This window comes from Lacerta agilis, chromosome 3 (assembly GCF_009819535.1).
Source record: "Lacerta agilis isolate rLacAgi1 chromosome 3, rLacAgi1.pri, whole genome shotgun sequence".
In the NCBI taxonomy this organism is placed as follows: Eukaryota; Metazoa; Chordata; class Lepidosauria; order Squamata; family Lacertidae; genus Lacerta; species Lacerta agilis.
Window position 1 is genome coordinate 105,637,742 of NC_046314.1, and position 26,840 is coordinate 105,664,581.

General features: G+C 41.8%; 1 protein-coding gene across 1 annotated transcript in view; it reads right to left on the reverse strand.

The window, feature by feature from the left end:
• Nucleotides 1–26,840, reverse strand: part of NRXN1 (neurexin 1) — a 933,637-nt gene that overhangs the window by 706,433 nt on the left and 200,364 nt on the right. The window contains 1 exon segment of the mRNA XM_033145071.1: nt 8,718–8,762. Within this exon segment, the coding sequence (XP_033000962.1) occupies nt 8,718–8,762 (45 nt within the window).

A 26,840-nucleotide genomic window follows, 5' to 3' on the forward strand; every position in this document is an offset into this window, starting at 1 on the left:
GTGAAAAATAAAAATGGTGTGTTTCTTTGATTCCTAAGAGGATATAGCGTCTGTAAACCATAGAAAAAACGACTGTTACAATTCTTCCATTAAATTGTGTATATGTGAAGTACAAGATTATGTGTGGTCTCACCTTAGAAGTTTTGCTGTATTTTTCTCTGTTTTTTTCGGGCGTTTCCTACTCATAGGTGAGTTTGTGGCCTTATATCTGAAAGGGGAGGAGATAACCCCCTGTTCTTCTTAAAGGTGTAATACAATCTAAACTCCTCAAAAACAAAAGGCACTGTGGTGATATTTTAAAGAAAGGAAATGTATTCCTGATGTTCATTCAGACCCTTGGGAGACATGGTTTCAAACAGATGAATGTATCTGGCTTCCTGTTGTAATAGAAGTTTTTCAATATTTCTTCGGTTATATAAGTCTATTTTGGGTTTCCAGATAATAAAGAAGACAAAATCATCCTCCGTGTGTTTTTGTCGTATATAATGTTCCACTAAAGGGGCTTCTAGTACCTTGTTTCGGATCCGTGATCGATGTTCATTTATGCGTAATTTTATCGGTCTAGTGCTCTTGCCTATGTATATCTTTTTGCAGGGGCACATCCATGCATACACACTGTTTTTTGTGTTGCAATTGCTGAAGTGTTCTATTTGAAATTTAAAGCCAGACTGTACATCAACAAACTCTTTCACTTGTAGTGCATATTTGCATACGCCACAGCTGCCACGAAGGGCCATTACAAAAAACAGAGAAAAATACAGCAAAACTTCTAAGACGCTATATCCTCTTAGGAATCAAAGAAACACACCATTTTTATTTTTCACATACTTCTACCATAAAAAACAAGCTGAAGAAGGCATCCATGCCGAAACGGGGCCCTGTCCTGGTCTCCCTGGTTTACACCTGACACGCATTGGAGAAGCCCTGACAGCCATCTCTAAAAGACTTTAAAGAAAACTTTCATATGAAACTATTTGTTGTTTAAGACTGTAATTCTTTACAGAATTGATAATACGTTTGGAATTACTTATGAGTAAACGCATGTTTTTTTGTTAAAACTTTGGCCAGAGTTCTTATTTGGTTTCATTACAATTTATTTGGGTGCCCAAGCAGTAGGTGAAAGTCGGAGCCATTTACAGCCAGCACCAACTAAGTCTATACTTGTCCCCATTCTCCTCTTCTTTGCTCAGTTCTACAAGAACAACACTGAGTCTAAGGAGAGGGAAGATGACAAGCGGCACTACCCCCTGGAGATACAATTAAGAAGGCAGGCAGGTAGGGGGACTGAGGTCGGTAGGCCGAATGGGTCGACTTCCACTGCTTGGGATGGTGAGCAGGACCCTTCCAAAATCTGGATCCCGCAGTGGCTGCAATCCCATTTACTGGGAAGAAAGTCCCATTCACATCAATAGGGCACATTTCTACATTAAAAAAAAAATATGGGTAAGATTTTGCTGGAGGTCTGCAGGCCTAGGCACACTGACTGGAAGCCACAGCCCATATTGAGCTCAATGGACAATCAGCATAAACATTTTTTTCCCCCGGGCTCAGGCTATCAATATTTAACAATGTCCAGGCTGCCAGGTGTACGTGTCATGAAGATGCTTCCTGTTCTCTCCAAGAGGCAACGTTAAGTGAGCAAGCCAGTGAGAACTCCTTGAGACAAATGGAGATGGTGACGGGGTGGTGGTGGTGTGTGTGTGTGTGTGGGAAGGCACTAAAATAGAAAGGCCAGCTGACACTTTTAGCACCTCTTTAGCAACAAGGGGTGCTTTGAGTGGAGAATTAAAGAAGAGAGCTTTTAGCACTCCAGTCACACAGTGTCATATCAGTCCCTCCGATGCACAAGCAGTTTGCTTTTGAATGTGTTCTGACAACATGCGAGGCGATTGCTGGGAAGACCGAGGCACCAAAGAAAATGGGGGGGGGTGTGGATCTGAAAGGATGATCATATTTTTAAAAAAAAAAAAACATGGGGGAGGAGAGAGAACAAGAAGGCTCTAGTGGAATTTAAATTGCCATAAATCCTTGGTACTTTTCTTTTTTTAAAAAAAGCACCCCTTTTTAATGTGATAGCGTAAGTTATTTTAGACATTGCTTCCAGAAGATGACACCCCACAACACACATTTCAAGCTCTAGATATAACGCCTATGAGCATTAAGTAACCCCCATGCACTGAGGAATTACTTACTTAACTTGCTTTAAAAAAAAAAAAAAGTCCTATGCTCTATAGATGTGAGCAATGAGGTATCATGCACCTGAGCCATTTATTAACTTACCATTATTCCACAATGAAATAAGGGAAGGGAATAAATTGCCAAAAAAAAAAAAAAATCAAATCCCAATGTACTGAGGGCTTCACATAGATTTCCCCATCATTAATAAAGGGAAACTATCCACTGCAAAAAATAAAATAAAATAAAAATCCTCACTTTGCCCTTTTTCTACCTTTGTCTACTCAGTTAACTTTGCAATTTCAGGCAATTCCCAGTACTCAAAGCCCAATCTTAACGTGCCTTTACTGAGATGTATGCCTCACTCGGTTCAGTGGTGCTCACTACTGTGGCTGTATAAGATTGCAGCTTCAGACAACTGTTGGCATATTTACCAGGCATAGGCAAACGCAGCCCTCCAGATGTTTTGGGACTACAACTCCCATCATCCCTAGCTAACAGGACTGGTGGTCAGGGATGATGGGAGTTGTAGTCCCAAAACATCTGGAGGGCCGAGTTTGTCTATGCCTGATATTGACAGAACTGTGGAGCTATGCTATGGTTTGGTGCCTGTCTCCACCAGGAAAGTTGCAATGCTGTTGAGGTTTTTTTTCATGCAATGGGGGTGGTTTCTCATATGGAGCAGGTCTGATTTGCTGGGGGCACTGCATGCAGCAGCAGCTGCCAACTGGAAGCACTGCACTGTTTCCACATGGAAACCATATGGCAAGAAGCATTCAACAGCAGCAATAAACTCCAAAAAGAGTGTAGGTGATATGCTAGAGCCAGGAAGCAAGCCATCAGGCTAGGGTGAGTACGGAATGCATGAGCTCATGAAGCCCAAATAATTTATGCCAAGTCCTGAAAGCCTGCTGTGAATATTTGTCACAGTTTGCGTTATTATAATTATGATTAATTTTATGTGGAAAAGCAGGAAGGGGAAAGTTGGCAGAGGGTCTGGCGAGTTCTACCATTCCTACAAAACACTTTTTTAGACAATGCTGCAGCTTTTTCATTTGCATCTTCTCAGGCTTAATAGTCTTTAATTTGGACCATTATACACTGTGTGGCATTGTCTAGCTCCACAGCCCCACCCCCAGAGCACACTTTGAATCCTGCTTTGTTTCGCTTCTTGGCAAGCACACTATGAAAGTGGGTTTTTGGAAAACACTCAAAGTATTTTTTTTTTCTTTGCAAATGGGGCTTGGCATGATTAATGGAGCAAGGAGAGGTTCTGCAGAGGTCAGCTGTACTCAGTGTTTGCACCTGCAACTCCCCTGAGATCTTGGGAGGAAGGTTTTAGAAGATATGAATGTGGATGGCAAGGGGCACGTTTTGTTGTTGTTGTTTTTTTGTCTTCCAGAATCCTGCATGTTTAATATGCCAAGGCCACTCAATGAAAACGCACATTCTCCATTGCTACTTACCCTTAGTATTACACGTAACTTGCAGTGTATCTTTTACACTCTGTGCCACTTAATTTTCAGTGGTGTAAATTTCTCCCTTTCAAATTGAATTCTATCTGCAAGGGTAATCTAATCTGTCCCCCTGCAATGCATGAATCACAGTTTAAGAATAAGTGGCCAATGGCCACCCAACCCCCATTTAAAAACCTCCAGTGAAACACAGTCCCCCACATGCGATTCCAGTTCTACTCAAGTTGTCTGCGCATGTGTGCCTCTGAACCTGTATTTTACACATGTACTCACAGAAACTCCATTTGGAGAAATAAGCAATGCTACTGTTGGGAATTGGATGGCTATGCAGCATACATCTTACTACAATGGGCCTGATTACCATATAAGAAGGAATCCTATATACAAGATTCTAGCGAAAACCAAGCTGGCGTTAAGTCTAGCTGGCATAAAGTTGTGCCCAACCCAAACCCTGCTTCTTAACTGGTTGCACTGCTATGGATGGAACAGGGGTTAAATCACATATTAAGACAGACCTACCTAATCTGCAGTTTCTGAAACAATAGACAAACCAAAACAGTGCCATCCTTCGAAATTTGCACTTCTCGAAATTGTGCAATGTAGTTCTCCAGCCAAGTAATGTATACAAGAAAGCATATACTAGGGTAAAGAGGTCACAAATGTGTGTGATATTAGTGAAAATAGTGTACAAAGGTGTGTTGAATTAATGAAAATTCACATTTGCAAAAATGTGCATATCAGAATAAATTCACACTAGAATTATGAGTGTTCGTGATATTTGTTTTAAGATTGCAGACTGACTGAAAGGAGCTTTTTTATGTTTCTGAATTTCATGCAATACCTGGCTGGATTGCAAAATCCACAGAAGTGTGAGTTTCAAAAGATGCACATGTTTCAGTTCACGTATAGTTTTCAGAAAGTGCACATTTTGTTGGTTCGCCTTGAAAATTGAACTGAACTGAATTTCTCTCCCTTCCTCAGCTGTGAATACGGTCAAAGTCACTGCTCATTCTTGTCAGCTGTATGCACTCCATGTGAATAGGACTGAGTTGAAAAACAGAGCTCCTTATCTGCTAATGATAGCTTTCATTTGAAGGGAGTAAGTGCGCTTCTTCATATCTTCTGACAGTAAACTTTCATTTCCTTATTTTGGAGAGAATGTCACTCAATGTGACATTGAAGATGACAATTATTTCCCCATCAGATGACACAGTGGGGGGTGAGGGGAGAAAGTGAGGAAGATGAATTCAGCTGTACACATATTCTCTTTCTGCTCTCTTCATTGCAAGGGGAACACTGCAAAGCTAAGTAGCTAAATAGCTCTGTTGAATAATACTGTTGTGACAGACAGGGCTAGGAAAGAACTGGGAGGGCGGGGGAGGTGGGAATCACTTGCTGAGCAAGATGCATTCTAGCTAAATAGTACCTCTATGTTCAGGTGCAGGTTATCTCTAATTACCAGCAGCTGGGAGAAAGGGGGTGCCATTTATGCCATGTGTGTAAGCTTCTCAGATGCTTCTGGTTAAGTGCTACTGATGCTGCAGGAAGCAAAATCCTAGACTAGATGGAGCCATTGTCTGATCTAGCAAGGCTCTGTTCATGTTCTTATGTAGAACCGAAGAACGCACCCTATAAATTTTCATACACACACATGCAGGTGATGGAGAATCATTCTGCTTGGAACTGATCTTATTGGCTGCTCCCAGAATAAATGCACAGATCCAAACTTCCTTATCCTTCTGATTCACCTACTTCCAAATTTTGTGATGCATTTCTTGGCTTAAAAAAAATGTACCAAACTATTCAACTATTAGGAAAAAACTATGTTTAGAACTGCATGCATTGACCAACAAACTATGGGTTTGTTGTTTGTATCTGGAGGTTTTGTGCTACGTGTTGGAATAGTGGGTGATAGGCCGGGGGAAGGGTTTTTTTTAGTGGGGATGGGATTATCTACCCTTGTTCTAAGCTTTAACCAAACAAAATCCTATAAGTTGTAATTTTTAAAGTTTTCAAATTCCACATAAATCCTTCAATCCTTTCCCATGGGGAGCTAATTTACTTCCCATCAGCTGGGTGACCAGTTGTTTGGAAAGGTCAATTTCCAAAACCTGAAAATAGAGATGTCTGAAAAAGAAACCTTATTAATTGATTCAGAATGAATGGCTTTGGGTCAGCTTTAATGTGTGCCAGCACCGACTCTCTCTCCTCACCCCCCACCCCAAGAAATTACATCAAGGAAAATGGTCAGTCCATCCTTCATTTTAACTGCAGTTGTTGTGAAGTCTCTTTGCACCTTCAGGAAAATTGGTGAATTATTGTTAGGTAAACAGGAATTGTTGTTCTGAAATCAGAAGGCTGGTCACACTGCCAAGGTTTACTACAAGACACCACCCTTTTCATTCACAGTATGTCTGCATTACAGTTTCCTAGAAATCCAGTAAGGGGGCACAGGGAGGGTCCATTGAGAAAGAAAAATGGACACTTCCTTCTGCTTTGTCTGCTAACAAACTATGTAGCAAATACTGAGGCTGATCACCTTTGGTGATGTGGACTTCAGTGCATTTTTAAAATACTTGGTTAATGCAGAACTCTGATTGATTTCAAAAACATTTTCACAATCTCTGAATGCTGGAGCCCACTGCAGCAACATGTAGTCTTAGACTGAAAGATCCATACCATACTGGGCCCTACCCATCAAAGACCTAATCAGTAATGTGTACCTATACTTTTATCTGAAAAAAGGTTCCTTCTCTGACAAACATGGGGCATAACAACCAACTCAGAATCTTGTTTTGGTTTGAGGATAAGCATGACTACCATATTTTACACTCTCTTCTTGTAACTTTCTCAAGAGAATAGGTGTCTCTCTAAGCTCAGATTTAGGATCTCCTTATGAGCCTTAACAGATGAATTTCTTCTGTTTTGATCATTTTTGCTATTTGACTGCTATTAAGCTATAAAGGTAAAGGACCCCTGGATGGTTAAGTCCAATCAAGGGCAACTATGGGGTGTGGCGCTCATCTCGCTTCCAGGCCGAGGGAGCCGGTGTTTGTCCACAGACAGCTTTCCAGGTCATGTGGCCAGCATGACTAAACTGCTTCTGGTGCAACGGGACACCATGATGAGCGCCATAGCACATGGAAACACCATTTACGGTACCTTTCCGTCACAGCGGTACCTATTCATCTACTTGCACTGATATGCTTTTGAACTGCTAGGTTGGCAGGAGCTGGGACAGAGCTCACCCCGTCGTGGGATTTTGAACTGCCGACCTTCTGATCTTCGAGCCCAAGAGGCTCATTGGTTTAGACCACAGTGCCACCCGCATTCCATTATTAAGCTATAGAAAAGGGGAGGTCTCATAGATAATTGTGTGGTCATCACAGAATGATTTTATGCCCTTTGATGATTTGCATCACAATCCTAATCACATCTATTCAGAAATAAGCCTATAAAATTCAGTGGGGCTTACTGCCAGGTAAATACAGTTGCAATTGCAGCCTTGGAATTGTACTCATTAACTGCTTCCTCATTCAGGCAACCTCTAGTAAAACAACAACGAATAACTCAAAAAAATTAAGCAAGGGAAATTAGACTTTGTTATCCTCCAAGAATAACATAAAAAACCAGAATAAACTGCAAAAATATTCTTAGTTTGGGGCTTATTATACAGCTTCAGGTTCTTCCATGTCTTGTAGGGTAGCATTAACTATATAGAGAAAGTTTGATTTTGCATTGATAGGAGTTATCTGAGACCCAAGAGTTCAGTATATTGTTTGTAAAGGGAAAACAGTTTACTCTTAGACCTACTTATTGCCCAAACACAGCTTGAATTTCCTTGTTGGAGAGTGTTTTTGAACAATGGAGCCAATTCAAAGAAGTAACTTTGTTAGAAGGGGATCTCAACATTGTATTGACCTCAAATTAGAAAGGAGCATTAACTCTGTAAGAAACAAATGCTGTGCCTGCAACCTATTCTCAGTAAATAAGACTTGATAGATATTTGGCACATCCGCAATGTTGATTGAAGAAGCTACTTGCCTCACCCAACTTGTCACAACACATTGTTTCACAAATATTTTCTTTTAACTTCACCCAATTGGCCCCAGACAATTGTTGATTCTAGCATTAAATCAACAACCGATTCTGACCGTTTACTAATGACAGGCACTATGCAGATTTATGGACAACCAATCTCCAGCAGCTTGGGAATAAACCCTATGCTTTGGGGGAGGGGGGATAGTGGCAAATGCAGAAATGAAGGTATATCATTAATATGGTAGCCAAAGAATTCAATAACCCTTTGAAACTAGAATGCATTGGTAAGAAACACAAGGTGATGACGTAAACGAATCAGAATTCAGAAATTGCAATTCTAAACAGTTGACTTGTTGTTCAAAATACCAACTGGCCAGGTAGGAACACAACATCAGTAACAACATGAAACCAACATATCAATACAACATCAAGGACATCCATAAAGACTTTATTGAATTCTGTGCACAATTATATCCCCTGGGGGTGCACATATTTTGGCTGGCCTTGAAACCTGCCAATTTTTTTGTTTGCCAGAACCTTACACCGGAAGGCCAGAGTCTTGCCCCTGACAGCATGCAGAACTTTCAGAACAAAGATATGAAGTTGGCAGCCATCTTCTTCCCTATCTCCAGGTTTAGGAGATGGCAGGGGATTATCTTTGCTGCACTTAACTTTGAATGCACCCTGTCTCAATTGCAGCATCTTCCTGAACATGGAGCTGGGAAGTGGACCTAACTGCCGCTTTCTCTTCCTATGTGGTCCACTCCGATTTGCAGGTATGAGTGGGGTAGGGATTTGGTGGGCAGCAGCAACTTGTGCACTGGGCAATGGCAATGCAGTAATGGCACATGGATTGGAACTGGGAATGGACAGGATGGGAAGGGAGGAGGAAGAGACTATAGCGCCAAAACAGTGTGTTTAGGTTCTCCTAAATTGGTCCTTCAGCAGGATTGCAAGCATGAGGTTCATTTTCAGACTACTGTATATGCCACAGACTGACTCATAGAAACAGACATTCATACTTACCTGGATAGGATCTGGATTCAGTCTTTGCAAAAAAAGCAGCAATTTCTAAATCAAGAAATAACAGAAAACGAAATCAAACAAATAATCACTAAGCTAAAAATAATAATTAATCATACAGCCCAAAGCCTAGAAGACTTTTTAGAAGCCAAGTTCCACATCCAATGTAAGGCCTTTTGGCTAATACCTAAGATTACTTTTCAACAGTATACATAACCCTGTGATACATGTGATCAAACTACACACAGTGGGTTGTATCCAATGAAGTTGTTCTGTTTGCGCAAGGATTTCTGCTTGCACACTGGAACTTATTCTCCCTTTCCTCTCCGTGCACTCCATGACCCCCTCACCAATCTCCTCCAGAGGGTTGGGGGAACTCACAAAGCAGATTTGGCATGTTGTGGGGGTGGAGAGCGGAGAGACGTTTATTTTCTTGCACAAATAAGGCAGCTTTGTCGGATACAACTCACAGTAATAAGTTACAGCACAATCCTAACAACCATGTTTACTCAGAAGTAAGTCAGATTGAATTCAGTGCAGTTTACTTCTAAATAAGTGGCTTTAGGACTGCAGACAAACCAATAAAAGACTCCATGTCTCTGGGATTGCATTGGTTCTTTATTAAAACACATTTCTAAGATTTCCAGTGTAGCTTTTTCCAATTGTCTAGGTTTGCTGATATTCTCTGAAATTAGGATACACCAGATTGTATTTGCACCACATAGAAAGCTCACCAGTTTGGTTTTCAGGCTTTCACATGTGATTAATGATAGTAATGTAAACAAATCCCCTATGATCATTCTGTCATTAGATGCTCAAAAGGCCTTTGACAAATTGGGATTAAATAATTATCCCACTCCCAAAAAAATGGATATAGGACCAACGTTTCTGCAAGCAATTACTCAAATGCACCAACCATCAATGACTACAGTACATACAGTTTTAAATTGTACATCCTACTAAAGAAGGGCTGCCTTTCCCCCCATCTTTTATTTGCATTCATTGTCAGGCCTTTGCATGACCAATCCAAGTTAGCTTCTTTGCAAATACTATGTAAACAAATCCCAGACAAAGAATTCAACTTATTAAAAAAATATGGAGCAGTTCCTGGGCTAATATTCAACGGGGGATGAATAACAATGTAAATATTGGGTGGTACTCAGTGCTAGCCTTACTCAGAGTAGACCCATGGGTTAATTAATTTCAGTGAGTCCACTCAGCGTAGGACTCTGTTGAACAACCTGTTGTGCCTAACTGTATACAATATTTGCAATAAGAATATATGTCTGCTGCAAGTGAAAATGATTGCACTGCCCAAATGCAACATCCTTTCCCAGACATTCTCAATTGCAACACCATTATCACTGGGGTGGGGTGGGAAGCTAATGGCAAAAACAGATTTAAAAAAACAAAACAAAAAACACTGCACAGCGACGTCAAGAGAGGAGAAATGGGAATATCTAACTCAAAATGATAAGGAGCCCTGCCAGATGAGAACAAAGCCCTAGCCTGCCTTGCATCTTGTTTCCCATAGTGGCCAATCACATGCCTCTAGGACAGGCATCCCCAAACTTGGCCTTCCAGCTGTTTTGGGACTACAATTCCCATAATCCCTGACCACTGGTCCCGTTAGCTAGGGATGATGGGAGTTGTAGTCCCAAAACAGCTGGAGAGCCAAGTTTGGGGATGCCTGCTCTAGGAAGCCTACAAGCAGGGAATAACAGAAACAGCCCTCTTCTGTTGTTGCTCCCCAGGAACTAGTATTCAGAAGCATGCTGTCTCTGATCTTGGAGGTCGCAAATGGTCAACAATACTAGTAGGCATTGAAATATACAATACTAGTAGGCATCCTCAAATACTTAAGATGCCCTTCCCTTCAAAACAGCTTCTTCACTCTCACTTGCTGCAGAATCACAATACAAAATCTGGACAAAAATATTGGGAGATATCTGAACATTTTAATTAGCTTCCCCACTTTTGCTACTAGTTTTTATTTTTATTGTCCTCTTTTCTACGAAGTACAGAAACGAAAACATTTAAATAATGGGGTGCCCAAACTTAAATAAAATTAGAGATTTCTTCCTTTGTTTATTAAGATGCCCGACATTTTCTGTTGAACCTCTGCAACTGTCTGCCATAAAAATAAATTGGTTGCAAATCTGCCTCATCAAACATTTTAATACAAATGCCAGTTACACAACAGCAGGATACTTGTTCTCCCACTAAATTGATTGGGGGGGGGGGGGAGTACAGCAACAATATTGCATACTTTATATATCTATAAAGGCCTGGTTTCCAATACCTATAACACTGTAATTACTATATTCTGTGGAACCACCAGTGATTTGCAGGGAAAGTGGCATTCAGCGATCAACTATTTGAACCAAACAACCGATAAAAACTGTCTCATCTAAAGCTGAAAAAAGAAGTATTAAAACTCGCAACCGATATTTCCCTAAAGAAACAATACCTATACCATGACGAAGTGTTCACTAAATTATGATTAAGATTTTTTTAAAAATGGGCAAGATTGTGAAGCACATGGGAAACTTCTATCAAGAATGAACAAGATATATGACGTGCTTCAAGTTCTCAGCCTTGATCCTAGATTATCTCTGTTGACTCATAAAATTGTAGAGTCGGAAGTGATCCCAAGAGTCACCCAGTCCTACCCCCTGAAATGCAGGAATCACAACTAAAGCATCCATGACAGATGGTCATCCAACCTCTGCTTAAAAACCTCCAAGGAAGGAGAGTCCACAACCTCCTGAGGGAGTCCATTCCACTGTTGAACAGCACTTACTGTCAGAAAGTTCCTCCTGATTAGTTGGCGTCTCCTTTCTTGTAACTTGGAGCCACTGGGTTGGGACCTACCCTCCAGAGCAGGAGAAAAAAAGCTTGCTCCATCTTCCTTGTGACAGCTCTTTAGATATTTGAAGAGAGCCTGCATATCTCCATTTAGTCTCCTCTTTTCCTGGCTAAGCATACCCAGCTCCCTCAACTGTTCCTAATTAGATTTGATCATCTTGGCTTTTCCCAGTACCTAGCTGAATATTGTAACAATTAAGATATCTATGTAAATACTGGCACCTGGGCTTCCATATCCTGCTTTTCCACCTGTGTCCCCCAACCAACCCATGTATATCGTGCCTTTTAGATTGTATTCAGCTAAGTTACACTGGAATTAATGGACCTGACTTAGTCATGCTCTTTCATTTCAATGCATCCACTCTGAACAAAAACTTGGTTCGATGCCACCTTATCTCATTGTTTTAAATTGTTAATTTGCCTTCATTTAGTTGGCAGAAACATGAAATGGAAATCTAGAATGTATTTATAAATGTGTCCTGTATAAATGCAGGAAGTAAGTAAGTAAGTAAGTAATAATAATAATAATAATAAGCTTAAAATGGCAATTTCTCAGCCTACAAAGCCTCTGCTTTTGTGACACACACAGCTATATGGCCGATATGGTCACTGCCTTAACTGACCATTATGTGAAAAATTGTTCTTCAGCTCATTTCACTGGTGGGCTGTATTCAGTGTGGAAGTGGAAAGAAGCTTGTGCAATCAAACTTTACTTTTCCCACCTGCACAGCTCACCAAAGACTCTTCAGGGGGTCAGGGTCTCTCCTGATCTAGGTATTGGCTCTGAGCAGAGTAGGGTTAGCCTACTTTAAAAAGAAAGAAAGAAAATAGCAAAGGTGATATCAACTGGCATAATAGGCCTTGCACCTATTTGACAAGTTTCATACCCGGGTTACCTCCCTTATTCCCCCGTTTTCAAACTGAATGTCCACACACATTTTTTTTAAAAAAAAAACTAGGCAAAGGAACACGGTTTCTATTTTCCCACCCTAAACCAGTAAACAATGCCCTTGCTGGAGAACTGCTGCACTTATTTTTCTGAAAGTTGGCAGACTTCATCCCCTCAGAAAGCACAACAACAACTGCAATCAAAATTCAATTCTGGGAGGGAATGGGGGGGGGAACCCAGACCTTTTTTTGGGGGGGACAAAATAAGTTTCCTACTCACAAAAAAAGGAATAGAGCCTGTGAAATTTGGCAGGATTATTCTACTCTTTAAAACACCATCCAATTATTATTATTTTTTTTGGGGGGGGGGGGGTTTACAAATTTATTTAGATTCCCTCATTACAGTCAATGGGGGTGAAGCAGAACTTTGAATTTAACGCAAACAGGGAATCAAGTCGGAACAACATGGAATGGATCTTAAACATATCAGGCTGCTTTCAAGTGCCACACATAGCTGTCAACTTTTCCCCTTTTTAAAGGGAAATTCCCTTATTCCGAATAGGATTCCTCGTAAGAAAAGGGAAAAGTTGACAGCTATGGTGCTACAGACACATGGAAGGTGAATATTGTGGCCATGCCACAAGCTATACTAATGTAAGAAGAAAGTGCTGGATCAGGCCAATGGCCCATCTAGTCCAGCTCCATGTTCTCACACTGGCCAACCACCAGATGCCTGTGAATTTGGGGTTCTCAACAGCTGTACGCCATAATCATCACAATTCTAACAAATAAAGGCTTGACATATCTCACTTTGCATGTCCTGAGTCTATCTCATATATTAGTTTCACCTTTTAAGTTGAATTACTGAAAGAAATGAACCTTTTCGAGTTTCACCTGTATGTGATCTGTTAAAAGTGCTGCCAGAGAAAGAAAAGGCGGCGGGGGGGGGGGGGAACATACCATAATGTTTTTTTTGGGGGGGGGGGAAGCAAGCTCATTGCACAGTGTCATGTGCCAGTTAATGTGATTTTATTAGAAATTCATTCCACATTTCCTCGATTGCCGTTACTGAAACAAATAAAAAAGAGATGAAGTGGCTTCAATCTCGTGCATTAACTGTAATGAAAGCAACGTTCACTCCCAGAGACAAGCTCAGTGGAGTGAAGAAATAAAAATCTGTAGCTAGAGGGAACCTGCTAACCTAGCCTCCCCCCCCCTAAAAAAAGAACAAAATCTTTCTCCTCTCCCTTCGTGCTCCTGAAGTCTAGCTGCTCTAGTGCTGTTCTGATTTTTTTTAAAGCCTCTCTCTTCATTGTGGCTTCAGAACAGCCAGATCTGAGCATGATGTATATTTCAAGCATGGATGTGTGAATACATGGAGTATGAGCACTTTTAGGTGAGGCGGCCATGATGAGTCCTCCTTCATCAGTCTATGTTTTAAAGATGAACAACCATAAGAAGGGAAAGCAGGAGAGGAATTTAAGTGGTCCATCAACAGTTTACTACCTTTCTAGCTGATTGAGGTCACCTGGTTACAGTTCCCCCCACAATGGTTAGACTTATTGTATTTCCATTTAAAACACAGTAGTGATTTCCAGTGATAAATGAATAGATACTTATGTGTAAATTGGGCAGTTAATGTGCATAATGACCAGCCATTGTGCACATTCACCGGGGTTCATGTGTGCACATTTCCCAATTAATATACACAATCAGCCACAGGCTTTGGGAAATGTGCAGATATTGGGTGTATTGTATACATTCTCTGGCCATTATGCATGATCTCTAAGAGGCCTTGGAGAATTTGCATATCTTGACAGAATTTTGTGCACTCTCTGGGCAATATGAACATTCTTCAGTCAGTACGCAGAATCTCCAAGAAGATGTTGTGGGCAATGTAAGATTAGGCAGTGGGCCAGAAGCATCCATGTGTGAATGTGTGGCTACGGATTGCACACTTCTGAATAAGAGGCAGAAAAAGGTATACTTCTTGGAGACTATGGATTCTCCCTAGAAAAGACCCTGATGTTGGGAAAGATGGAGGGCACAAGGAGAAGGGGACGACAGAGGATGAGATGGTTGGACAGTGTTCTCGGAGCGACTAGAATGAGTTTGGCCAAACTGTGGGAGGAAATGAAAGATAGGCGTGCCTGGTGTGTTCTGGTCCATGGGGTCACGAAGAGTCGGACATGACTGAACGACTGAACAACAACAACAATGGATTCTGACCAGAGAATTCACATATTATGTCCTGTTGCACAACGCAAATCAGCCAGCCATGGAGCCAAGGGACAGTCATGCAGTAGTATTTTCTGGAACTGACCCCATCAATGGGAATGAAACCACCTTAAAATGTGTGTCTGTGTGTTGCTACTGTTTCGACTGCAATGAGTTTCTTCTGCTTTTAACTTCCATATTGAGAAGTAAATGAAGAAACAAAGGCTCTAAAATATGGAATTGGACACATGCCTATGCAATATATATTTATCTGTATATTTGGCAGGGGTTTTTTATTCCCCCTTCTAATATTTCTTCCGGTCCCTTTTGCAGTTTTGTTGTTTCTTGCTGCAGCATGACTACCTGTATATGGCATATTGGGTTTTCTTTCCAACTTAGATATTGGAAAAATTTAATAAAATCCATGCTTTTTAAAAAAAGAGGGGGGGGGAGAAAGATAACAATAAAGGAACACCGCTAGCTACACAACACTGTTTTGGCCATGGCATAATGAAACATTTATGTTCGCTTCATATAAATCCCACTTTTTCCTTCCAAAAAAGCTTGGAGCAATTTTCACATAGCTTTTTTCACCAGGTCACGGCATTTTGAATGGAGTGGAGAAAGTAGACAGACAGATTATTTCTCCCACCCACCTTCTCCCTCTTCCATAAAACTAGCATTCAGGGTCACCCATGGAAGTGATTGACAGTAGATTCAAGACCGTCAAATGAATGTAGTTATTTGTGCAACATTTAATTACAGAGTTGATTGCTATGGCGTGTGCAATGATGGCAAGGGGCCCAGAAAAATATATATAGGGTATGCCTACTCACAGGTATTACCTATGAAAGCTACCAAGAAATTCTGTACTTCATAGGCAGCAAATCCATAGATACAAGTTGCTGGGAATGAGGCAGACAAAATCATTTATTTAAAATGATTTAATCATAAAAAGCCCTTCTAGGCAGTTTACATAAAACACTATAAAATGTTTGTTAAAAACACAGGTAAAATGAGATAATAAGAACGAATTGACCTAAAATGTATCAAAATATAATTAAAATCAGCAGTTTAAAAATACACTTAGTAAATCAAATTTACCTGTCTGGCTACGGTTTGCCTAAACAAAAGTATTTTTAGCAGGCAGCTGCCTAATATCAATGGGAAGGATGTTCCAGACAGTATGGAATCAACTAGACTGATAAAGAAAAAATGTTTTATATGTGCTTTATATGCTGTATAACACTGTGACACCAGATGGCGCTGTGGAGTTCCGTTTTTACCAATGTGATTTCTCATTATAAAGGTTACAACACATTTTTTTTCCTGAAATGTTCTTTTGGTGTGTCTAGATCTAGCCTAGCCGCTGCCACACTAAATGAGTGATTCCTTGCGAGCACAAAACAAACATTATATATGGCACTTGAAGGCCTCCTAGCTTCATGCTCTGTATGTAGACACCCTGGAAGTTTCTGGAGTTTGCACTTGCCCAAGGATTAGCATGAGCAAAACAGGGTTTCTCCTCCCCTCCCCTTCCCCTGCACCATTCCCAAATCTACTCTGAAAAACAGAACAGAATCACGGGGCTCAAGTGGAGAACATTCTGTTGTGCAAGGAGAAATCCTTGCTGGAAAGGAAAATTCGCTGTAGCTCTACATTGCATATAACACTGACTAACCAGTGTTGAAACCAGATTACTGTACTGGAAGAATATTTTTCTTCTTCTGAAAATGGAAGGGTTTATGTTCTTATGCCCAGAGCATGGAGAGCTGGCTGTTTAGCAGGATGTGCTCTCGCAGCAATGGTGGGCAACCCGTGGCCCACCCAGATGTTGTAGCCCTCCAAGATTACAACTCTCCACCATCCAAAATCATGGAGCATGCTGGTAGAAGCATTCTGGATTTTGAAGGCATCAAAACCTACCTCCTTACAACAGCGGCTTGGGGAAACTGCAGCTGTGTTTTCAGAGCCTTTTAGATCACCCACTGTTTGAGAATGCTGGTGATGTGTCATTCCAGACACCAGTAATGTAAAAATCCCAGGTCACAGCATGGGGGAAAGGCATTCAGCTCAGCTGCTAACCTTCGGCAACCTTGTTTAATCCCATGTGAGAGTGACGATACAGTGAAGGGGGGGTATTCATTTTAGAATGCTGCTTACATGGCAAAATTGCCATAAGACAAAGGTGCAAGGGGAGGACTGGTTCTTGGTGGCTGTGGGGACCCCAGACTTTTCAGAACAGCTGAACTATTTGCACTGTTGGACACCAGTATACAGTAATTGTGAGGGAGCAAAAAGCAATAATTTCAGAGGGCACCCACAAATATCTATATATTCCCTTATCTTCAATGGTGTTCTTGAACTGCGCTTGCAGACTATGTCCTCTGCAATGGAGAGCCCAAAGAAACAGGTTTCTGTTTCCCAGTGTATCTGTATTTGCAATCTGAAGCAAATGGGCAAGGTAATTCATTATGTACCAAAATGCCCCTTCATGATCCGAGATTAAAGTTTGTTATGTACTGAGTTGAATAGGATCCAAAATGCAGCAGTCTGACTGGTCCTAGAACAATAGGATTCAGAATGCAGCAGTCTGATTGGTCCTAGAACAATAGGATCCAGAATGCAGCAGTCTGATTGGTCCGCAGGAGCCACCCAATCCAGCTCCAGTTGGAAGTGAATGCGCACCCTGATTGGCCTACAGGAGTATTCTGGAATTAGCCAATCACGTGGGGCCCATTGTGTAAATAATGTATATAAAGCAGACGTTTTGGGGAAACTTTCATTCCTCGCTACTATGAGCTGAATAAAGAGCAGGAAATTCACTCTTGACTCTGAGTATATTTCAAAGTTCCTGGTAAATATTTTGTCTAGATTATCAAACTGTTCTGATCAAGAAATTACAGTATTTTTTCCATGTATAAGACCAGGTTGTTTTATCAGAATATTATGCTAAAAACTTTGGGTCGTCTTATACACGGATAGTAGAGAGGTGGGATGGGTGATTGGTGGCTGCCGCGTTCAGGATATTGTCTGTGGCGGTTTTGCATGTGATTGGTGGGTGCTGCAAGGTCCGCTGGCTATTGGCTGCTGCGGCAATTGGTGCTGGCTTTTGGCGAGTGTGCACACAATTGTTGGCTTCGCCGATGTGCATGCGATTGTTGCATTCCTACGGGTGAGCGATTTTTGGCAATCTCCCCCTCAAAAAGCTCAACAACTCTGGGAAATCTTCCCCCATTTTCTCTACTTGGAGTCCGAAAAAAGAGGGGGTGTATTATACATGGGGGCGTCTTATACACGGAAAATGTGGTATGTTGTTGGGGTTTTTTTATTAGAAAATATGTGTATGCATTAGCTTGAAGGAAAAGCAGGGAAAGAAATGGAAAGGATTCAGGCAATTACTATAGATATTTTTTTAAAGATTTTATCGAATTAGGATATAATAATAATAATAATATTTATTATTTGTACCCCGCCCATCTGGCTGGATTTCCCCAGCCACTCTGGGCGGCTTCCAACAAAAATCAGATACAAAAATATCACACATTAAAAACTTCCCTAAAAAGGGCTGCCTTCAGGTATTTTCTGAATGTCACGTAGTTGTTTATCTCCTTGACCTGTATCTTAACATTTTATTTCACTGTAAGTGGTCCAGTGGCTGGCAACACAAGAACAAGTCTTTTCTGTGGTGGCTCCCTGTTTGTGGAATGCTCTCCCTAGGGCATTTGTTATATATCTTGAGACACCAAGCAAAAACATTCCTCTTCTCCCAGGCCTTTGGCTAATTAAACAATCTATGCCTTTTGCTATGGTATGCTTTTTTGCATTTTTACAATGTAAACCCTCAGATGAAGGGACTTATAGAGATTTAATAAATAAAATAAAAATATTTTGAGTAATAGAAATTTAATATGGAAAACCCTGCATGAAAGTTGTCATTGACGGTACCATTGTTGATGGTATCTCTATAAGGAACCTGATAATATATTGCCATATTTTCCCATGTATAAGACTAGGTTTCCCCCCTAAAAAAATAATGTCCAAAATTTGTAGGCGTCTTATACAGTGCGGCCATCTCCCCCCATTTTCTTAAATCGGAGTCCCCCAGAATAGGGGACATCTTATACATGGGGGTGTCTTATAGACGGGAAAATTCAGGTTAACTGAGGTGCAGTTGTCTGAATCTGAACAAATTCACCCAACAGGGGAAAAAGTTCATTCATTCATTCATTCATTCATTCATTCATTCATTCATCCATTCATCCATTCATCCATTCATCCATTCATCCATTCATCCATTCATCCATTCATCCATTCATCCATCCATACATCCATTTGATTTGTGTGCCACTTTTCCACAAAAAGAATCAAGCTCAAAGCAGCTTACAACAAAGAAACAGGGGTGCATTTCAAACAAACACTACAAAAACAATTTCATAATAACACAGCAAAACAATAGCGAGCATAATAATGGGCCTAAAGGCCACACTCCAATACTATCAATATATATAACAAGAAATGCAGCATCCAATAGCAGAAATAACAAGGGCGCTTCACAGTTTCACCTTGGTCCTAGAAATACCCCTCCCATGATGTTGCTCACAGTCCCTCTCCTGCAGCAGCTTCTTATAAGGCTTCCAAAGTTCATAGAATCATAGAGTTGGAAGAGACCACAAGGGCCATCCAGTCCAACTCCCTGCCAAGCAGGAAACAACATCAAAGCATTCCTGACAGATGGCTGTCAAGCCTCCGCTTAAAGACCTCCAAAGACAGAGACTCCACCACACTCCTTGGCAGCAAATCCCACTGTTGAACATCTCTCACTGTCAGGAAGTTCTTCCTAAAGTTGATGAAAGCCCTGGGTTCTTGGCCAGAGCAAAATCAGAAAAGGAGATGTTCCTACTTCAGGGAAACATCAGATAGTGTACAGGCAACCATGGAGAGCTCCTGATGGGATTCTATGTGGGGGATGCTGGCCCAGCACATAGTGTACTGACAAGAAGAGAATTTGCTACTTCAACATGGGTTGGAGTCAACTGAGCAATCCTGAAGAGAGAGATTTGTTTGTGACAGAGGTCTTGCTTGCCGACAAGCTTTTGCTGTTGTTTAATCAGCCAGTCACTTTAATGATTATTTGCACTGCTTAAAAAAACAAAGCCACAATGAAATTTTTAATTACAGGTAATGAAGAAGAAACCCATGAAGACTGAAACACAGAAAATGATAAATAAAACCAACCCCTCCCCCTTTGAAGAAGAAAACCCAACAATGGTTGCCTATTTCAAAGCAATGGAACCAACTGGAGAAACCATTTATAAGCATTTTACAAGCATTACAATCAAGAAAATGTAGCAAAGATATAAAAGCACTGATGCACACTGAAGCATGTTAAACGAGCACACCTACCAATGATGCTTACAGAGCGCTTAAGCCCAGAAACTAATTGGCAGCCATTGCAGTCAGGCTAGGATTTTTGGGAGCAACCAGGACACCCAATTCTGCACCAGCTGGTGTTTCTAGACCAGGCTTCCTCAACCTCGCCCCTCCAGATGTTTTTGGCCAACAACTCCCATGACCCCTAGCTAGCAGGACCAGTGGTCAGGGATGAAATTGTAGTCTCAAAACACCTGGAGAGCTGAGGTTGAGGAAGCCTGTTTTAGACCTTATTCAGAGGCAGCCCTGTGTATAGTTTGTTGCAGCAATCTAACATAGAGGTTACCAGGGCATAGACAACAGTAGTTAGGCTAACCCTGTCCAGATATGGATGCAGCTGGGCCACCAGCCGAGGCTGAGGGAAGGCACTCCATGCAAGTGAAGCCACCTGAGCCTCAAGTAACAGCAAAGGGTCATGAAGGTCAGCCAAGCTTACATATCTGCTCCTCCAGGTTATGTTGAGGATAGATCCAGCATGGGGTGGGTGGCTCCCAAGGCAAATCAGGCTGATTTGGGGGGGGGGGTGGCACAGGGCAGTGCATAGCCCTAATATTGACATCCTGGCCACAGGAATGGAAGACTGGGCAGATTCCCACATGTTAGACAGGTTATGTATAATTTTTGCTGCTCTTGTTAAAGCCTTGAATTTCAAGGAAAGACTTCATATAATCTCCAAGTTATCCTATTCCAAGTCTGCTGCATATTTTTTTTTGCAGTGAAATGAAATGCTGAGAGACTCTTGTTGCTTAAAACCAGTACCTGGAAAGAATCCCACAGCCTCGCAGATTTTAAAAAATGTGTTTAAATTGCAGCCGTAAATCCTTGAAAGCCTTTGTATAAACTTTTATGAATGCTCCAATGAAAGGTATTGTACCTCTCAGTGTCATGATAAGCTTTTGAAAAGGTCATACTTGAGACCACTTCCTTCACACTAAGTAATCTGTCTTCTTCTGACATTATTAACATTTCAGTGTTGACAGAATGCTTAGGAGGCTCTCTGGAATTGGGTATTATGGAGTATAGAGACATTAGCGCATGGCAAGGGAAAGGAAGCAATTCATTTACATTTTTAATTGCCTAAAACCTTTTTGCTGAAAGTTCAGCTCATGCCATGCCTCACCTGTCTAAGCTCCACACAACCCTGCCAGCCGGGTATAATTCTAATATGAAAGACAGATTCCCCGCCTCCACACAAAATCCGGATTCTTTAGACAAAAGAAATACGCTAAAACCTCTGAGATGCAAAACCATGAAACTCAGCTTCACTTCTTTATGCCAGTAACAGAAAACAACAGGAACAGCAAATTTTGATTATTTGCAATTGGGATGTGAGAGAATAGCAGAGGGTTGGGATTTACTGAGTGTCCTCCATCATATCTGTCAACCTATCTCCAAATTGCCCATGGTGCTGATACTCTATTGCCGCCCTCGTCCACTTCTGAACCCTATAGGGCAGTCTATCCGTCTTAACTCAGCCATAGCAGCAGGTCTAGATCTTGTAATGTCACCACAGCCCACAGAATTCTCCCTCTAATGACATATGATGACAAGATGCAAAAGTAGACAGAGTTCCTGTGCCTTAATTGCGTAGAATTTTCTTGCCTGCGTGTGACAGGCTCCTCGTGAAGAAATTCCTTGTTCTGCATGGTAAGTGTAGGATCCCTGGATCCCTCTACATTCCGCTTACTGAACAACCCCCTGGGAACACAGAAAGATGCCTTTTGAGGAGTCAGGCTATTGGTCCATGTAGATCAATATTGTCTACTCCGAATGTCAATGGCTCTTTGAGGTTTTCTCACCTGGAGATGTCAGGGACCGAACCTGGGGGTATCTGCACACAAAGCAGAGGGTCCACCACCAAACTGTGACCCTCCCGACAACCTTTCTTCTTCAAGCATCCAAGAATTAGATGGGTGGCCAGCTGTCATGGATGCTTTGGCCAAGTTTCCTGTATTGCAGGAAGACTCTGGGGTTTCTTCCCACTCTACAATTCTATGATTCTATGAATGCGAAAGCTGCACTATTTCTATGGGCACCCTGCTCCCACGACAGTCTAGCCTAAGCTTTGCATACTGACAAATGGCTTTCACGTCATCTTGTGTTTTCAATATGGAAATATCACTTGAGAAAACCTAAACGGCTCAGGATTGCAATACTTTAAGGATAGCTTCCCCCCATATGAACTGACCCAGGTCCTGCAATCATTCTCTGAGGCCTTTCCAAGTTTGCCCCCTACGTGAGAGTTCAGGAGGGCGGCAACACAAGAATGGACCTTTTTTTTTTTTTGCAATGGCTCCCCACTTGTGGAATATTCCCCACCCCCATGGAGACTCACCCGGCTCCTTCATTACATATCTTTAGGCATCAGGGGGAAATAACGTTTCTCCATAAGCAGACCTTTGGCTAATTAACATCCTATGTCTTTTTAAATGCATTCGCGGGAGGGGGGGTTATTGGTTTGTTTTTGTTTGTTGTGCGTTTTATATTTTTATTTTTTATTAATTTTCCAAATTATGTGTGGTTTTTATATTGTGAACCGCTCTGTGATCTTCAGATAAAGGGTGGCATACTAATTTAATAAATAACTATACCAAATAATAACTGTCTAATGCCCATTTTATATTCATTGTCAAATCGCTGCATGAAAACATCCATTCATGCTAACAGGTCGCAGATGCAGCACGCAAGGCAAAAAGCTTAAATAGAAGAATGTTAATGGAAGTTATTTAGCAGTTATGTTCAGCTCAAACAAAACGAAACATTCCTCTATGCCTTACAAATTCTGCTTGTGGAATTCATTGCCCCAAGACAGTATGTTGGCAGCAACTAAAAGGGGATTGAATGAATTCATGGAGGATAAGTCTACCAACAGCATTTTGGTGAATCCGTATTCAAAAGCAATGATTAGACTTGATGAAGAACAAGAGATGGGCAAGTCCATCATGCTCTGCTTGTGAGTTTGCCAGTGGCATAATTTTTAGAGACAGCGAATGCTGTAGCAGATGGACTTTTTGGACGACCCAGCAAAGTCCATAAAGATTTTTTATGAGCTTTTAGCCCTTGTTTGTTGGATGGGTCATAAATAAAAACAGCGACAAGCCGCCCAGCCAACTGGAAGCCAGATAGTGGAAGTGAAGGCTGTGCATCCATTTTAACATCAGTGCTCAGTTTCAAATTGTCAAGTTTACCCATCGGTTCTGACGGCAATTACTTAATTTCTCAGCTATTTTGGTAATCACAGATAAGCTGTCCTCAGGTGTCATTTGCACAAAATCTCATTACTTCTCTACCTGCCAGGCTTAACATGGTTAATAGTTTGGCACCCATTTTTAGCATAATACCTGTGTCTTGGAGATAGGAGGTGGGGGGAAAATAACACAGAAAATTTCTAACATATGTCAGAGAGTTTGAGAGGTTTATTCATCAGAGCAGGAGAGACTGATATTGCTAATGCATCATGGTGATTTATGGGAAGGTAGCCTTTCAAGGTAGCGTGGTTCCATCACAAAAATGCTTGTTAATCCTACAGAAATAGGGAATCTCTCATTGTATGTAAAAATTAAAAAAAAGGTACAGTTTCCCAATACAGTCAAACCTTGGTTCTCGAACACCCCCGTTGTCATATGTTTCGACTCCCGAACACCGTAAACCCGGAAGTAAATGGTCCAGTTTTTGAATATTTTTTGGAACCCGAACGTCCGACGCAACTTCCGCTTGAGTGCAAGAAGCGCTAACAACCAATCGGAGGCCCGAACATTTCGGAAGTTGAACTGTCTTCCGGAACGGATTACGTTTGACAAACCAAGGTTTGAATGTAAGGTGGCATGAAGATATCACCCCCTCCTTTGGCATTAGCTAATGGTGTGCTCACAGTAAGTACATCTGCATAGGGCTCCCCCCCCGCAAGGTATACATTGCTTGCTGAAGTCCCCACACCACACCTTCCATATGCTTACAAGTGGGGTCTTCAGCAAAATGTTGCAGTGTTCAAGACTTCAGACCCACCATTCCACTTCCATCAGCCAACATTCTGCTGTGACGTTTTTGCACTGTTTGTTCTGTCCTTTTCAGCCCAGCCCATCAAGGGTTAACGCAGACTCCAGATTGAACTGACTGAACATTCCTGGATGTTTAAAGAGAATGGGCAGCCATTTTGTCAGTTGAGAGGGTGCTTGGGAGAGGGAGTGTGGGGTGGTTGAAAAGAAGGTCTGTGAGAGTAGGTTTAGGTTAGGTAGTTGTAAGGTTATCTATTATATGATTAACAAAGATATTACCACTGAAACTAAGCTTGTACGCAAAAAAAACCTTAACGCAACCATTATGATCTTAAGCAAATAAATTTCCATCTTTAAAGTGCCAGTCAGAAAGTTGTCTGTGTTATTTTCCAGCAAAGGTACCTGAAATTCATTTGTGTGGACACTCATTAAAAAGACAAAACTTCCTTCAAGAGTGGAACTGTGAGGGTGTGTCTTCGAGGTGCACTGTGAGGGCGAAATAGGCAGGCAGACCCAGGGTGTGTCACAAAGTTACCTCAGGGAAGAGGCGAGCTTTTACATGAGGGGATTTCTAGTGGCTGAACCCCTGTGGACACAAGTCTCATATTTAGCCTACTGTTGAAAAGGGTACCTGGCCACGTTGGTGCTGGAAATGGACTCTCTTTTATTTAAAAAGAGAAAGGTTTACAGAAAGGCTAAAGGGATAAGTGGGAGTTTAGTTTTACCTAAGAAAGACCTGTTAGTTCTTTTAATAAGTGAGAGGATGAAGTTGTAAGACGAAAGGAAGGGTCCTTCATCTATCACATCTGCCCCCACTCGTTTGGCCTGGATTTGCAGGATGCAGGGGGTGAGCCCTAATGGGGAAAAACTCCCAGAAGGAGCCTAGTAAGGTCAGTGGGTCAGATCCCCATATTCCTATATTGTCAGGCATTGGACTAGATGACCCTTGGGGTCCCTTCTAGCTCTACAATTCTCTGATTCTATGAAAGACCACAGACGTTTGACTGAATGGTGGAAGGGGAAATGGAAAGCTAAAGGCAATGCAACAGAATATCCTGGGAGAGGTCATGGCTGGCTAGGTTCCACCTTGAACAGCAGCACTCTGCACTGCAAAATTATGTTATGGGCCTCTCTCATGTTAAGCTACTAACATGTGATTATTCCAGCTCTGCCTGATGAGAATTCTGAAGGCCCTTCTGCTTACAAGAGGAGAAGGCAAGCAAGAGAGAATCACAGTTGTGCACGAAGCAAAGGAGGAGGTGCTGGCCACCTACTCCTCCCCTTCCCAGTTCCTTGGGGAAATTAGGCACTAAAGATAGAGGTGAGCCAAGGTAAACAATGGACAGAGAAAGCAAGCCATGTGCTCCGCCTTCCCTGCATGATCAAAGGCGGTTCTCCTCCGGCTTTCTTTTCCTGGAGGGCAGGTGAACCCTCAGAATTCTCAGCAGATAGAGCTGAGCTATTCTCACAGGGTGAGCGGCAGCCAGTCTCTAAACACAGTGCCTGCTACCACAATGATGCTTTACTTTCCAATCTCGTTACAGTTTTGTAAATGATTCCTCCCCCCATAGGATATGGTTGCAGGAGGTTCCCACCAATAGCACAGGGTCTGCTCCGATTTTGTGCATCGTTATCACAGCGGTTTTCGAAGATTGCAGTTGAACAACAATGTGCAAAATGTGGAGTCTTATGGCTAGTTCACACTGCTGGCAACAACTGCAGGTCCACTGCATGGTCCCTTGGTGGTCTGCTGCACCTGCCGAGCAAGTGTCACAGCTGCACTGGGTGAGAAGGTCTTCCACACAATCACAATGCACGTACGTGCAACCCATTTCCTTATCTGCAACATCCTGTTAAAGTGATCTTTGTGGCTGCAGAAACCGGCTGCACAAGTGCTTCCACCAATCATGTCTAAGAGAGCTGAGCAGTCATAGAATCATAGAGTTGGAAGAGACCACAAGGGCCATCCAGTCCAACCCCCTGCCAAGCAGGAAACACCATCAAAGCATTCCTGACAGATGGCTGTCAAGCCTCTGCTTAAAGACCTCCAAAGAAGGAGACTCCACCACACTCCTTGGTAGCAAATTCCACTGCCGAACAGCTCTCACTGTCAGGAAGTTCTTCCTAATGTTTAAGTGGAATCTTCTTTCTTGTAGTTTGAATCCATTGCTCCGTATCCGCTTCTCTGGAGCAGCAGAAAACAACCTTTCACCCTCCTCTATATGACATCCTTTTATATATTTGAACATGGCTATCATATCACCCCTTAACCTTCTCTTCTCCAGGCTAAACATACCCAGCTCCCTAAGCCGTTCCTCATAAGGCATCGTTTCCAGGCCTTTGACCATTTTGGTTGCCCTCTTATGGACACGTTCCAGCTTGTCAGTATCCTTCTTGAACTGTGGTGCCCAGAACTGGACACAGTATTCCAGGTGAGGTCTGACCAGAGCAGAATATAGTGGTACTTGATCTAGATGCTATACTCCTATTGATGCAGCCCAGAATTGCATTGGCTTTTTTAGCTGCTGCATCACACTGTTGACTCATGTCAAGTTTGTGGTCTACCAAGACTCCTAGATCCTTTTCACATGTATTGCTCTCAAGCCAGGTGTCACCCATCCTATATTTGTGCCTTTCATTTTTTTTTTTGCCCAAATGTAGTACTTTACATTTCTCCTTTTGTAGAGACAGTCCCAGACTGTCTCTACAAAATCAGCACACACCT